Below are 13981 nucleotides of genomic sequence, written 5' to 3'. Positions count from 1 at the left end.
ACCTCCCTCACCCTTCCTTCCTCTCAGGATCGCTCTCTGTGGAACAGCTCCACACGAAGAAGATGACAGTGGCCTGAGAGCATTTCCCACCAAAACTATCTTTATTCACAATTTTCATACATCACTCCAAAGGTCCTGCCCACACCCACCTCCCCCACCTCCCTAACCCCCCACAATCCCAGGATCAGCTCTGGGGTGAGGAGGAGCCCCTAGGCTCCCCTGGGGGCCGCCCTGGGGGGCTCGCCCTGGAGGGCCGGCCCGGCTGTTCCCTACTGGCTGCAGTGCTTCCTCTTCTTCCTCCTCTTCCCTGTGACAAACGGGTCACGCTTTCTCTTTCTCGGCTGTGAGGGGCGAGCCAGCCCCAGAGCCAAGGCTGGCCTCGCAGAGACCCCGTGGCCAGCCCCGGGGATGGGCAGCTTCTCGGCAGCGGCTGGGCGCCCACACAGAGCCCGCTTCCTCGACTTGGGAGCAGCTGGTGGAGCTGGGCTGGGGCCTCTTCTCTGAGGGGAGGGGGCCTGTGGAGCACTCTGGGCCCCCCAACCTCCAGGGGAGGCCAGGCCTGAGGCCGGGGCAGGACTCTGGGACAGCCCGCAAGGCGGCAGGCTCTGCGGAGAGGCCAAGAGGGAGGCCAGGCTGGGGAGCGCCTCCTCGTCCTCACTGGACGTGTCCCTGGGCCCTCGGGCCTCCGGAACAGGAGACGCCTCTCTGAGAACAGACGCATCCCTGGGTCCCAGTAGAGGGCCAGTGCGCCTTTGACCCTGGGGAGGGGAGGGCCGTCCGGCCCGGAATGGAGAGACCTCCAGACGTTCTCGACAGGGAACAAAGACTCTGGGCAGGAACGGGCCAGTGTCTGTTCAGATGGGCCTATGAAGAGCTTCAAAATCAATCTCTGCTGGGCAGGCTTCATCACTGACCCCTCGATGGCGGTCTTGGTCGTGCCTCTGGGCACCTTGGCCGGCGTGGGACTCAGATGGACTTGAGCCCATTCCGGGTGCACTGTGGCTCAGGTCTGCCGGCCCACCCTTGTCCTCTTTCAAGGCCAGGAGTCGTTTCTGCACCAGCTGGTAGGAGGGAGGAGGACAGTGACGGCTCCACGCGCACGTGTGAGAGGAGGAGCACTGGGCAGTGGGACAATGGCCCTGGGGGGGAGGAGGGGACGGGTGACCCCAGGACTAGACTCCAAATACAGACACGGTGGCATTCCTGCCATCCTCCTGCACCTTATTCCCAGCTGTGTGTCCTTCCCTCCGCTCCCGGCTCCCCATCCTCTCCTTCCTATCACCCTGCGCTGCACCCACCCCAGAGAGGGCCCTTCCCCATGCCAGGACTCCGAGGCAGGGAAGGGATGGACAGAGCCATGTGGGCCTCCTGCTCTGGGGCCCTACCTCTCCCCTGCTCACTGGGGTCCCTCCGTGCCCTGGTCTTCCTGGGTGTCCCTTGTCTCCCCTGTTCTACCTGCGATCCCTCCCTCCTCTGGCTCCCCTGGGCCACCTGGTTTCCCCTGTCCCCTGGATCACCTGGGGTCCCCCCTCCCCTGGAGTCCCCTGGCTCCCTAAGTGTCCCTCTCCCTCCCCTGGCTCACTTCTTCAGGGGTGAGTCCTTCCTCCTGCTTCAGCTCCTCAGCAAGGGCCAAGACATCCAGCTGTGGGTCCGGGGAAAACAATTCTGCCGGGAATCGAGGATGAATGACTGCCTCCACCTCGGACAGAAAGAAGAGGCTGTGAGCATCCTTGGCCAGGAGTGGCCTGTGACACAAGAAGACCAGGAGGGAAAGTGAAAAGCAGAGACCCACCCCCCACTCTCCTCCACAAGGCGGGGATGGTCAGCACACACACACACACATGCACATACACAGTCACACACAAAAGAGCACATATACAGATGCACATACACAGACACACAAAGGCATACACACAGACACAAACATATACACACATAAATCTACGTAAACCTCCCCGAACACCAGGCTCAGGAACAAGGAGCTGAGCTTAAGTCCCATCGGCCTGAGCAGAACCCAGATCTTGGGTGCTGAGAGTTCCATGCCCTGGCATCTTGTAGACCCCAGGCTCCAGGCCCAGCCTACCTTGGTGACAGAGTGTTCCCGGGAACGCAGCTCGTCAGTGTAGCTCAAGAGACACGGGTCCAAGTAGGTGTCGTCCTCTTCCTGCTTCAGCTCATTTCCGTCCTTTCCACATTCTGCAGGTGACTTGCCTGTGGCTGAGTGGACGTGCCCCACCAGCGCCTCCATCCTGTCCACATACTCCCTCACAGTCTCAGGGGGAATCTCCTTGGGCGCCTTGGGCTCCGGGGGCCACTGGGATCTGTGTGGCTTCGGGTGCGAGGGCTGGGCCCTGGGGCCGGACATCCTGGGAGCACAGGCTGAGGCAGAGCAGGAGGAAGGGAAGGAAGGTGAGGGACTCCCGGTCCACCTCCTGACCACCGAGCGCACGTTGGTGAGGGCATTGTTTGGGGGACGTTGATGTGGGTGTGGGAGGGGTCAGGACCATCTGAAGCCTCATGCACAGTTGGAGAGGGGAGGTTAGGGGGTCATCTAAGAGAGTCACAAGTAAGGAAGTGGGGAACCTCCAATTTTCTAGGGGTCTCCCCATCAAGCCCACTTCTTAGGCAGACTTCGTGTGGGGTCCTTTGACAGGGAGGTGTGAGAGGAGTTACAAAACTGACCAAGTCAATACCCCGTAGTGACAAAGGGCAGCTGAGACCCCACCCCCCCACCCCCCGCCTCGGTGGCTGTTTTGGTTGAAAGACCAATGCCCCTGTCTTGAAAGAAAAGGATCCACATGGGGACGGTGGCCAACCCTAGGCCCTGTTACCTGTGCCTTCAGCTCCAGTGGGAAGCTGGGTGCCTGGCTGAAGGTGCACTTTCGGGGCTGGGGGCCCCCGAGGATCCAGCTTCGGTGGGGCTGGAGGAGGCAGGTCCTGCGCGCACTGCATCCACTGCAAATGCTGAATGTGCGTCTCCTCCTCGGCCGCAAATTCCATGAACCTGGGGGGTGACGGAGGCACAGGCCACCCTGAGAAAAAGGCCTGGGTTCTGGAGCCCAACAAAGGCAGCCAAGAATGAGGCACTGGGAGAGGATGTGCCTTGGGGCCGTCAAGGCCCTGTGAGGTGCTGTCCACAGCAGAGAGCTGCTCCTGGAAGTGATAACAAGATCTGGGACCCTTCCTGCCTCACCAGCACTGGAGGGCATTCAACAGCATAGACCCAGGTCGCTGAATTGAACCAGGTCAACGGGACACATGGCTGACCCAGGGGGCACCCTCCTCATGCCCCCGTCCCCATCCAGAACCACATGAAGGGCTGACAGCCAGAGGCTGGAACAGGCATGTGTTCCCCACAGGGGTCCTTGCCCGAATCCAGGACCCTGGGCTAGGACTGAGACTCCTGGAACATAGACCTGGAGACAGGGCCCAGGAGAGGCTGGACGATGTGGATGCTGAGCTTAGAGGAGAGGCCTTCCTTTCCTCTGAGAGGCGCTCGTTTGTTTGCTTTTGTTTCTTAAACCAAGGGGATTACCATGGAGCAAGCACTGGAAGGGCCGGAGACCCTTGGGCCGACGACAGCTGGCTTCCCCAGCCTCTTCAGGGATGCCACGGTACCCACTCAGGGCACTTTTCATGAGGAGAGGTGGTCCCAAATCTATGTTAAGTGGCCGCCAGCTGCCCACCACTAAGGAAGCAGCAGGCTGGCGGGTGGAGCTCTTTCCCCGGCCCAGCCCATATGGCCGGAGTTGGACCCCTACTGGACTCACAGCTTCACCCTGCCCCGTCCTGAGACCTTCATGTCAAGGCAAGGGTAGGTCAAAATCAGGGGAGGGCAGAGCTCCTGGTGGAGGAAGGACAGAAGTCTCAAACTCTCAAGGTGAGGGAGGGGTTTCTGGGGGACAGTAGGGCCCCTGGGCTGCGGGGACCCTGTGCTGGGTGACAGCCCTTCTCCTCTGTCCTCTCTGATGAGCACCCCCACGGCCAGACCCTGCCCTCACCCACTCGCCTCACCCTCCACGCAGCCCCTGGGCCCAGGACGCTGACTCACTTTTCCGCCCTCTCGTAGTAGATCATCCGGTCAAGGTTGCTCAAGCGCCGCCATTCCTGCACGGCCCTCCACAGTCCCTCCTCCAGCGGCATGTTGGGATTCAGGCGGGCCACGGATCGAAGCACTGGGCTGTAAGCCCTCGGGGTCAGTCTCCGGGCCCAGCCCAGCCCCCACCTGCCTGACCCCACCCGCCCATGTGGACCACACATCACTCAACCCAGAATGACTGAGCAACAGGAGGGTGAGAGGCGGGCGTCTGGGAGGGCAAAGACAAGCCTTCCCGGCCACTGCTGTCACCGCCTCACACTCACTCAAGGATGACCATCCACTCCCAGGCTAGAGCTGGGACATTGTGCCTTGGGGAGCTCTTTTCCTCCTCAAGGCTGCATTTTCATAATAAAAATCATCATCATCAATGAGGCATGGCATGTGCCAAGCAATCTGCTAACACTTCATAGATTAGCCCAAGGCGTCTTCTGCACAGTCCTCTGAGTGAAGTGTAATTGTCCCCTTTTTACGAGGGACCGGAGGTTTAGGATGGAAATGCCTGCCAGGCTCACAAGTCTAGTGGGAGAGAGCCCACGCCCTTAGGAGAGCTCTACCATCACCCTGTTCCTAGTGGAATTCTCCACAACGAAGTGGAGGCATGCATAAAGCGCTCTCCTGGGCCCCGCGCTCCTCCCCCTCCTCTGAAGGGACCTCCCCTGGCCATGTACGCTCAAGTCCTGTATGAAAGGAGACGGCACCACAGGAGAGTGCGGCATCCACTCCTGGGCTCCTCACCTTACACCACGACCCTCTCTGACTGCAAGTCTTCAGTCCATATTACCATGAGAATCATGGAAGAGCAAGCTGGCCAGACTCACAGGGTGGTGGGGCCAGTTGAGATAGGGCACATTTCAGTCCTGATGTCACGGACTGGCAGGCCCACCCATGTGACCGACAACGTGCCTTCTCATAGCATGGACATCGCCCTCACACCTTCCTTCCAGTATCCCTAGAAAGCTAACGTGCGAGTCCATCCCCAGTTCCTCTTTATCTAAAAGCTCCCATAAGCTCAGGACCCCCTGAGCGTTCACTCACATGAGAAAGCAGGAAAAAGCTTCTGCATCAGGACTCAGGTGAAAGTGTCTCCGGGCCAGGGGCCTGATGTGCTGCCAACGTCGGAAGTTACTGTACTCTCTCTGGGGGTTAGAGGAGCCATCCTGCGAGGCGTTGGACTGGTTGGTGGCCAGGCGGCCCTCCCTGGAAGTGCCATGTGGCCATGGCCCAGAGTTCACTGGGCGAATGATAGGGGCCAGCTGGGCAGCTGGTGGTGGAGCTTGAGGAGGAAAGCCTGGGGTCCAGCCTCCCTTGCCAGCCTGACGTCCTCGAGAGGGAACAAAGACTCTGAGCACGAACGAGCCAGTGTCTGTTCGGATGGGCCTATGAAGAGCCTCAAAATCAATCTCTGGTGGGCAGGCTTCATCACTGACCCCTCGATGGCGGTCTTGGTCGTGCCTCTGGGCACCTTGGCCGGCGTGGGACTCAGATGGACTTGAGCCCATTCCGGGTGCACTGTGGCTCAGGTCTGCCGGCCCACCCTTGTCCTCTTTCAAGGCCAGGAGTCGTTTCTGCACCAGCTGGTAGGAGGGAGGAGGACAGTGACGGCTCCACGCGCACGTGTGAGAGGAGGAGCACTGGGCAGTGGGACAATGGCCCTGGGGGGGAGGAGGGGACGGGTGACCCCAGGACTAGACTCCAAATACAGACACGGTGGCATTCCTGCCATCCTCCTGCACCTTATTCCCAGCTGTGTGTCCTTCCCTCCGCTCCCGGCTCCCCATCCTCTCCTTCCTATCACCCTGCGCTGCACCCACCCCAGAGAGGGCCCTTCCCCATGCCAGGACTCCGAGGCAGGGAAGGGATGGACAGAGCCATGTGGGCCTCCTGCTCTGGGGCCCTACCTCTCCCCTGCTCACTGGGGTCCCTCCGTGCCCTGGTCTTCCTGGGTGTCCCTTGTCTCCCCTGTTCTACCTGCGATCCCTCCCTCCTCTGGCTCCCCTGGGCCACCTGGTTTCCCCTGTCCCCTGGATCACCTGGGGTCCCCCCTCCCCTGGAGTCCCCTGGCTCCCTAAGTGTCCCTCTCCCTCCCCTGGCTCACTTCTTCAGGGGTGAGTCCTTCCTCCTGCTTCAGCTCCTCAGCAAGGGCCAAGACATCCAGCTGTGGGTCCGGGGAAAACAATTCTGCCGGGAATCGAGGATGAATGACTGCCTCCACCTCGGACAGAAAGAAGAGGCTGTGAGCATCCTTGGCCAGGAGTGGCCTGTGACACAAGAAGACCAGGAGGGAAAGTGAAAAGCAGAGACCCACCCCCCACTCTCCTCCACAAGGCGGGGATGGTCAGCACACACACACACACACACACACACACACATGCACATACACAGTCACACACAAAAGAGCACATATACAGATGCACATACACAGACACACAAAGGCATACACACAGACACAAACATATACACACATAAATCTACGTAAACCTCCCCGAACACCAGGCTCAGGAACAAGGAGCTGAGCTTAAGTCCCATCGGCCTGAGCAGAACCCAGATCTTGGGTGCTGAGAGTTCCATGCCCTGGCATCTTGTAGACCCCAGGCTCCAGGCCCAGCCTACCTTGGTGACAGAGTGTTCCCGGGAACGCAGCTCGTCAGTGTAGCTCAAGAGACACGGGTCCAAGTAGGTGTCGTCCTCTTCCTGCTTCAGCTCATTTCCGTCCTTTCCACATTCTGCAGGTGACTTGCCTGTGGCTGAGTGGACGTGCCCCACCAGCGCCTCCATCCTGTCCACATACTCCCTCACAGTCTCAGGGGGAATCTCCTTGGGCGCCTTGGGCTCCGGGGGCCACTGGGATCTGTGTGGCTTCGGGTGCGAGGGCTGGGCCCTGGGGCCGGACATCCTGGGAGCACAGGCTGAGGCAGAGCAGGAGGAAGGGAAGAAAGGTGGGGGACTCCCGGTCCACCTCCTGACCACCGAGCGCACGTTGGTGAGGGCATTGTTTGGGGGACGTTGATGTGGGTGTGGGAGGGGTCAGGACCATCTGAAGCCTCATGCACAGTTGGAGAGGGGAGGTTAGGGGGTCATCTAAGAGAGTCACAAGTAAGGAAGTGGGGAACCTCCAATTTTCTAGGGGTCTCCCCATCAAGCCCACTTCTTAGGCAGACTTCGTGTGGGGTCCTTTGACAGGGAGGTGTGAGAGGAGTTACAAAACTGACCAAGTCAATACCCCGTAGTGACAAAGGGCAGCTGAGACCCCACCCCCCCACCCCCCGCCTCGGTGGCTGTTTTGGTTGAAAGACCAATGCCCCTGTCTTGAAAGAAAAGGATCCACATGGGGACGGTGGCCAACCCTAGGCCCTGTTACCTGTGCCTTCAGCTCCAGTGGGAAGCTGGGTGCCTGGCTGAAGGTGCACTTTCGGGGCTGGGGGCCCCCGAGGATCCAGCTTCGGTGGGGCTGGAGGAGGCAGGTCCTGCGCGCACTGCATCCACTGCAAATGCTGAATGTGCGTCTCCTCCTCGGCCGCAAATTCCATGAACCTGGGGGGTGACGGAGGCACAGGCCACCCTGAGAAAAAGGCCTGGGTTCTGGAGCCCAACAAAGGCAGCCAAGAATGAGGCACTGGGAGAGGATGTGCCTTGGGGCCGTCAAGGCCCTGTGAGGTGCTGTCCACAGCAGAGAGCTGCTCCTGGAAGTGATAACAAGATCTGGGACCCTTCCTGCCTCACCAGCACTGGAGGGCATTCAACAGCATAGACCCAGGTCGCTGAATTGAACCAGGTCAACGGGACACATGGCTGACCCAGGGGGCACCCTCCTCATGCCCCCGTCCCCATCCAGAACCACATGAAGGGCTGAAAGCCAGAGGCTGGAACAGGCATGTGTTCCCCACAGGGGTCCTTGCCCGAATCCAGGACCCTGGGCTAGGACTGAGACTCCTGGAACATAGACCTGGAGACAGGGCCCAGGAGAGGCTGGACGATGTGGATGCTGAGCTTAGAGGAGAGGCCTTCCTTTCCTCTGAGAGGCGCTCGTTTGTTTGCTTTTGTTTCTTAAACCAAGGGGATTACCATGGAGCAAGCACTGGAAGGGCCGGAGACCCTTGGGCCGACGACAGCTGGCTTCCCCAGCCTCTTCAGGGATGCCACGGTACCCACTCAGGGCACTTTTCATGAGGAGAGGTGGTCCCAAATCTATGTTAAGTGGCCGCCAGCTGCCCACCACTAAGGAAGCAGCAGGCTGGCGGGTGGAGCTCTTTCCCCGGCCCAGCCCATATGGCCGGAGTTGGACCCCTACTGGACTCACAGCTTCACCCTGCCCCGTCCTGAGACCTTCATGTCAAGGCAAGGGTAGGTCAAAATCAGGGGAGGGCAGAGCTCCTGGTGGAGGAAGGACAGAAGTCTCAAACTCTCAAGGTGAGGGAGGGGTTTCTGGGGGACAGTAGGGCCCCTGGGCTGCGGGGACCCTGTGCTGGGTGACAGCCCTTCTCCTCTGTCCTCTCTGATGAGCACCCCCACGGCCAGACCCTGCCCTCACCCACTCGCCTCACCCTCCACGCAGCCCCTGGGCCCAGGACGCTGACTCACTTTTCCGCCCTCTCGTAGTAGATCATCCGGTCAAGGTTGCTCAAGCGCCGCCATTCCTGCACGGCCCTCCACAGTCCCTCCTCCAGCGGCATGTTGGGATTCAGGCGGGCCACGGATCGAAGCACTGGGCTGTAAGCCCTCGGGGTCAGTCTCCGGGCCCAGCCCAGCCCCCACCTGCCTGACCCCACCCGCCCATGTGGACCACACATCACTCAACCCAGAATGACTGAGCAACAGGAGGGTGAGAGGCGGGCGTCTGGGAGGGCAAAGACAAGCCTTCCCGGCCACTGCTGTCACCGCCTCACACTCACTCAAGGATGACCACCCACTCCCAGGCTAGAGCTGGGACATTGTGCCTTGGGGAGCTCTTTTCCTCCTCAAGGCTGCATTTTCATAATAAAAATCATCATCATCAATGAGGCATGGCATGTGCCAAGCAATCTGCTAACACTTCATAGATTAGCCCAAGGCGTCTTCTGCACAGTCCTCTGAGTGAAGTGTAATTGTCCCCTTTTTACGAGGGACCGGAGGTTTAGGATGGAAATGCCTGCCAGGCTCACAAGTCTAGTGGGAGAGAGCCCACGCCCTTAGGAGAGCTCTACCATCACCCTGTTCCTAGTGGAATTCTCCACAACGAAGTGGAGGCATGCATAAAGCGCTCTCCTGGGCCCCGCGCTCCTCCTCCTCCTCTGAAGTGACCTCCCCTGGCCATGTACACTCAAGTCCTGTATGAAAGGAGACGGCACCACAGGAGAGTGCGGCATCCACTCCTGGGCTCCTCACCTTACACCACGACCCTCTCTGACTGCAAGTCTTCAGTCCATATTACCATGAGAATCATGGAAGAGCAAGCTGGCCAGACTCACAGGGTGGTGGGGCCAGTTGAGATAGGGCACATTTCAGTCCTGATGTCACGGACTGGCAGGCCCACCCATGTGACCGACAATGTGCCTTCTCATAGCATGGACATTGCCCTCACACCTTCCTTCCAGTATCCCTAGAAAGCTAACGTGCGAGTCCATCCCCAGTTCCTCTTTATCTAAAAGCTCCCATAAGCTCAGGACCCCCTGAGCGTTCACTCACATGAGAAAGCAGGAAAAAGCTTCTGCATCAGGACTCAGGTGAAAGTGTCTCCGGGCCAGGGGCTTGAAGCGCTGCCAACGTCGGAAGTTACTGTACTCTCTCTGGGGGTTAGAGGAGCCATCCTGCGAGGCGTTGGACTGGTTGGTGGCCAGGCGGCCCTCCCTGGAAGTGCCATGTGGCCATGGCCCAGAGTTCACTGGGCGAATGATAGGGGCCAGCTGGGCAGCTGGTGGTGGAGCTTGAGGAGGAAAGCCTGGGGTCCAGCCTCCCTTGCCAGCCTGACTAACTCCAACAGCTGGAGCAGTCACAACGGTCCCCATCACAGGGGTTGCTATGAATACGGGTGCAGGACATGCAGCACTCCTGCTGAGGGCCCCTGGAGCGCTCCAGTTGAGGGGGGCCTGAGTAACGACAAAGGTCTGAGTCTGGGGGGCCTCCACTGGCCTCCCTTGTGACCTGACTTGGACAGTGAGGTTGCAAGCCCCAGGGGCACTGGGGCCACGGCCACCATTAGCCACCAAAGGCGTCCTGGGGAAAGCTGGCAGCAGCAGGCTGCTGCCAGGAGGGAATGCTGGGGTGAGGGGACGTGGCAGGTGCTGCTGCCAGGGTGGCCGGTGCTGGGCGCCAGGAATGGGTGGAGGGAAGGGCACTGCCGTGAAAGTAGACAAGGAGGCACCGGGGTTCACGGTCACATCCGTTCCCAGCACTGGCCATGCTGTGGAGGCAAAGGAAAGGAGTGAATGGAGGAGGAGAATGGGCAAGTGGGACTGAGGCTTTCTGTGGCATCAGAGTGTACATCTCCACAGGTGAGGGACACTTGGACAAGGGAAACTGTGCAGCGTGCAAATGTCTTCAAGTGATTTTCATGCCCTGATCTCCAGTTGAGAATTATTCCACTGGTGACCCCGCGCCCATCCACCAAGGTCCCTGACCCCTGTCTGCCGAGAAGAAATGGCCTCAGCAAGCACTGACTTGGAGAGCCTCCCTAAGGCACCCCCTGGCACCTAAGCCTCACAGGCTGTCTCCCAAGACCTGGAACTGGGTGGACATCCGCTCTGTGAGAAATGCCCCTCAGCCGGCGTACTAGCAGGTAGGGACCTTCTCCAAGGTAAGTTCTAGGCACCCAAAGGCCCTTTGTGGACAGGTATTGTGTAAAATATTAGGGCCCCACCTCCTCCTCAGTCCTCCTTTTCCTGATGCTCAGTAGAAATCCCCTCTTTCTTTCCTAGCCTCACAAAACAAAACAAAATGCTGGAAAATATCTCTCTAATGGAATCCTGATACAAACCCATAACACTGGCCCAGAATGCACCTGCATCTCAGAACAACCCACAGCAGACAGGTAACATGGGCCAGGTCCTGCCACCGCCTCCCCAGTGCCCAGAGTCACTGTCATCACTCAGGAGTTCTGTTCCTAGGAGGCCGGGGTGGGGGGAGTGGTGTGTGAGAAGTAGGCGCGTGTCCCTTAGATTCTGTCATTTCACAGCCAGTGATGGCTGCAGAGGATTAAACAAGGGCCAGGGAATTGTCATGTTACATTGGTCATGGGACTACAGACCGCCTGTGGTCCTTCCCCCTTCAGCTCCCAATAACGGAAAGACAATCTGAGAAGCAGGCAGAAGCCAGTTGCCATGGCGATCAAGTTGTCTGGATCACATCCCTGTTCAGGAGAACAAGGTACACACCACGGTGCACCTAATTAACCAGAACAGGTGTCATAGGACGTTTAATAATAACACAGAAGATCGTCTTCCTGCCCCTGGGCTACACTCCTTCCCCCTTTAAAAGAGGAAGCAGCCTTCACAGACATTCCACCCGAAACAACCCCACTCCACATCTGTCCCCTGTCCATGAAGGAGTGACAGGAAATATGAACAAACTCTTCCTCTCAAGGCAGCCTGAGGGTCCACCATGAGATACTGGACGAGATGAAGTAGGTCTGAAGTACTGCGATTCCACAAAAGGAAGAACAATTCAGAGCAACTCAGGAATCTGAGCCCTCTCTTGGCTGAAGTTACACGGTTGCCCATCCCCTGTTGAATCCAAAGCAACAGTTACCTGAACTGAGAAGTGAGCTCTGGGCTGGGAGGAGTGGACGAGGTGTGGGCTGCGGCAGTTAGAGTAACCTCCTGCCTAGCTCTCGGAGAGGACACTTCACTGCAGGTGTGGCCACACACAGCCCCACTGAATAGTTTTCTCACCAAGACCATCTCTCCCCACGGCCCCCTTAGATACAGTATGCTCCTGTTCAAATCCCTTAGAAAGATATGGTGAGGCAAGCTTCAGGTGCCTCAGGAACACAAGACACGTCTAGGCTTTCCTCATGACCCTCCCTGTGTCACCACCAGGACATCACACACATCCTTATACACACGTTTCAAAGTGGCTTGTCTCCCTTCTAGAAAGAATCAACCTGCCTGCTGCCATCCTTTCTCCATAGCCAGGGCAATTCCTCTTGATCCACCTCCAATGACCCCTCCTCCCCAGTGCAGTCTCAGGTTTCTTCAGGCTCCCCAGTCTCCCCAGGTGAAATGTCCTCGTGTGTCCAGGGCTCTCTTCTCCTTCTACTTCAGTCCAACTGTGTGCCCACCGTGAAGTGTCACGTGTGAACCCGAAGGATGTGAGGGATGGCAGGGTCTGTGAGAACACACCCCCAGCCTATAGGCTTACCTCCTTCTGAAGCCATCCTGCAGGCTTGGGCACGGACTACTGCTGCCTGGTAGCCTCAATGAGAAAAGTCAAGACCAGGACCCAGAGAGTGACCTGCTTCAACAGACGCTCAGGATCCAACTGAAGGAGGGGCAGGTTTGAGTCATAACAGTAGAATGTGGCTGAAACATTCTGCAGTGGGGGAGGGGCAGAGGGCACGTGGGTCTGGGTAGGGTGGGGGTGGGGAGACATTCCACGAGGGCTCTGGAAGGTAGGCAAGAACCGGAAGTTCCTTCCACCTCACACAGTGGCAACACAATTGGCGTGTGCCTCTTTACGCAGTTTATAGACTGTTTTTTTGATTCACGGCACCGAGGTTGGACTTGACGGTCCCTTCCTTTCACTTCTTTTTCCATCAACCTAGTTTTGTGTCCCTCAACACACTCTGCTTCCTACCTGGCTCTTGACTTACTTCAACAGAGACTAGACTTTCTGAACAAAATTCAGAACTGTTAGTCTGATAAACACTTGGGTATTTATGGCCACATGGAACCGAGTATTTGAAATTAGGATTGTCTCAGCAGATCCAGTGTCTTTGACTGCTGTATGTACATCACTCCTAAAGGAGTGGTCCTTGTGCTCCAACCAACATCCAGCAGGACCAGCCTTACTAATGACCCTTTGTGCTGGAAAGCCCCCGTCCATCAAAAAACCGTCATGCAGCCCCCATGTCCAAGACCAGAATTCACTAAATGTCTTTCTCATAGTATTCCATGGTTGTAAAAGATTTAGTTTTTTACCTTTTAAATGATTTTAGTGTAATATTTTAAGCGAGTAACACCGTCTCATGGTTCAAAATTAAATTGTGCAAAATGGAATATGCAGTGGCGAGTCCTCCTCCCACCTCTTTCCCCTGTCAACCCAATCCTCTTTCCCGGAGGAAACCAGTGTTATCTCTTTCACTAAAATCTTCCCAGAGATACGTCATGCAACTAAAAACGAAGGCAATCTGTTTTCAGTTTTTAAAATGCCTTCATTTTTTTTCTAGATCAAAATTCATATATGTTCCAATATATCTGAGGATATTTCCAATGATTGTCTTTGTACGGGTATCGTGGCTCCTCTGTTTCTGCACTAGATTCCTAGAACAACAATTTCTAGTCTCTTACATTTCAAAGACCTGAAAGAATAGGGTGGCTCGATCTAGTAAAGAAAAGTAACAAATGCCTAACTGAATTTGACTTTTGAATTTCACATAAACAATGAATTCATTTGTAGTACAACTTTGTCCCATGCAACATTTTGGACATAGTTTTACTGCAAATTCTTTCCCTGTTTATCTGAAATTTACATTTAACTCGAAATCTGTATTTTATCTGGCAACACTACCAAAAAATCAGAACATACTAAGCTATTATCAGTTACTCATCCTTATGAGAAAGAGAACTTGGAGTGATGAGACTCAAGTGTGCACCTTGGCTCCAACAGAAAACACAACTGTAAACATACACAAAATCTGCAGGCTCTTTGGATGAAATGGATTTGGAAGAGCCATCATATAGCACTGAACAT

General features: G+C 56.9%; 1 protein-coding gene across 1 annotated transcript; it reads right to left on the bottom strand.

Annotated features, from left to right (window-relative positions):
- Positions 1–269: 269 nt before the first annotated feature.
- On the bottom strand, positions 270–12446 carry LOC132367742 (NUT family member 2G-like). Its single transcript, XM_059926324.1, has 13 exons — positions 12431–12446; positions 9761–10475; positions 8678–8806; positions 7507–7630; positions 6710–6955; positions 6195–6311; positions 5135–5673; positions 4052–4180; positions 2881–3004; positions 2084–2329; positions 1583–1699; positions 915–1061; positions 270–758 (listed from the first exon to the last, which is right to left on the bottom strand). The coding sequence occupies exons 1-13, from the start codon at positions 12444–12446 to the stop codon at positions 270–272; spliced, it is 3138 nt and encodes a 1045-aa protein (XP_059782307.1).
- Positions 12447–13981: the final 1535 nt, after the last annotated feature.

Source organism: Balaenoptera ricei, chromosome 6 (assembly GCF_028023285.1).
Source record: "Balaenoptera ricei isolate mBalRic1 chromosome 6, mBalRic1.hap2, whole genome shotgun sequence".
In the NCBI taxonomy this organism is placed as follows: Eukaryota; Metazoa; Chordata; class Mammalia; order Artiodactyla; family Balaenopteridae; genus Balaenoptera; species Balaenoptera ricei.
This window is presented reverse-complemented; position numbering and strand designations above follow the sequence as displayed.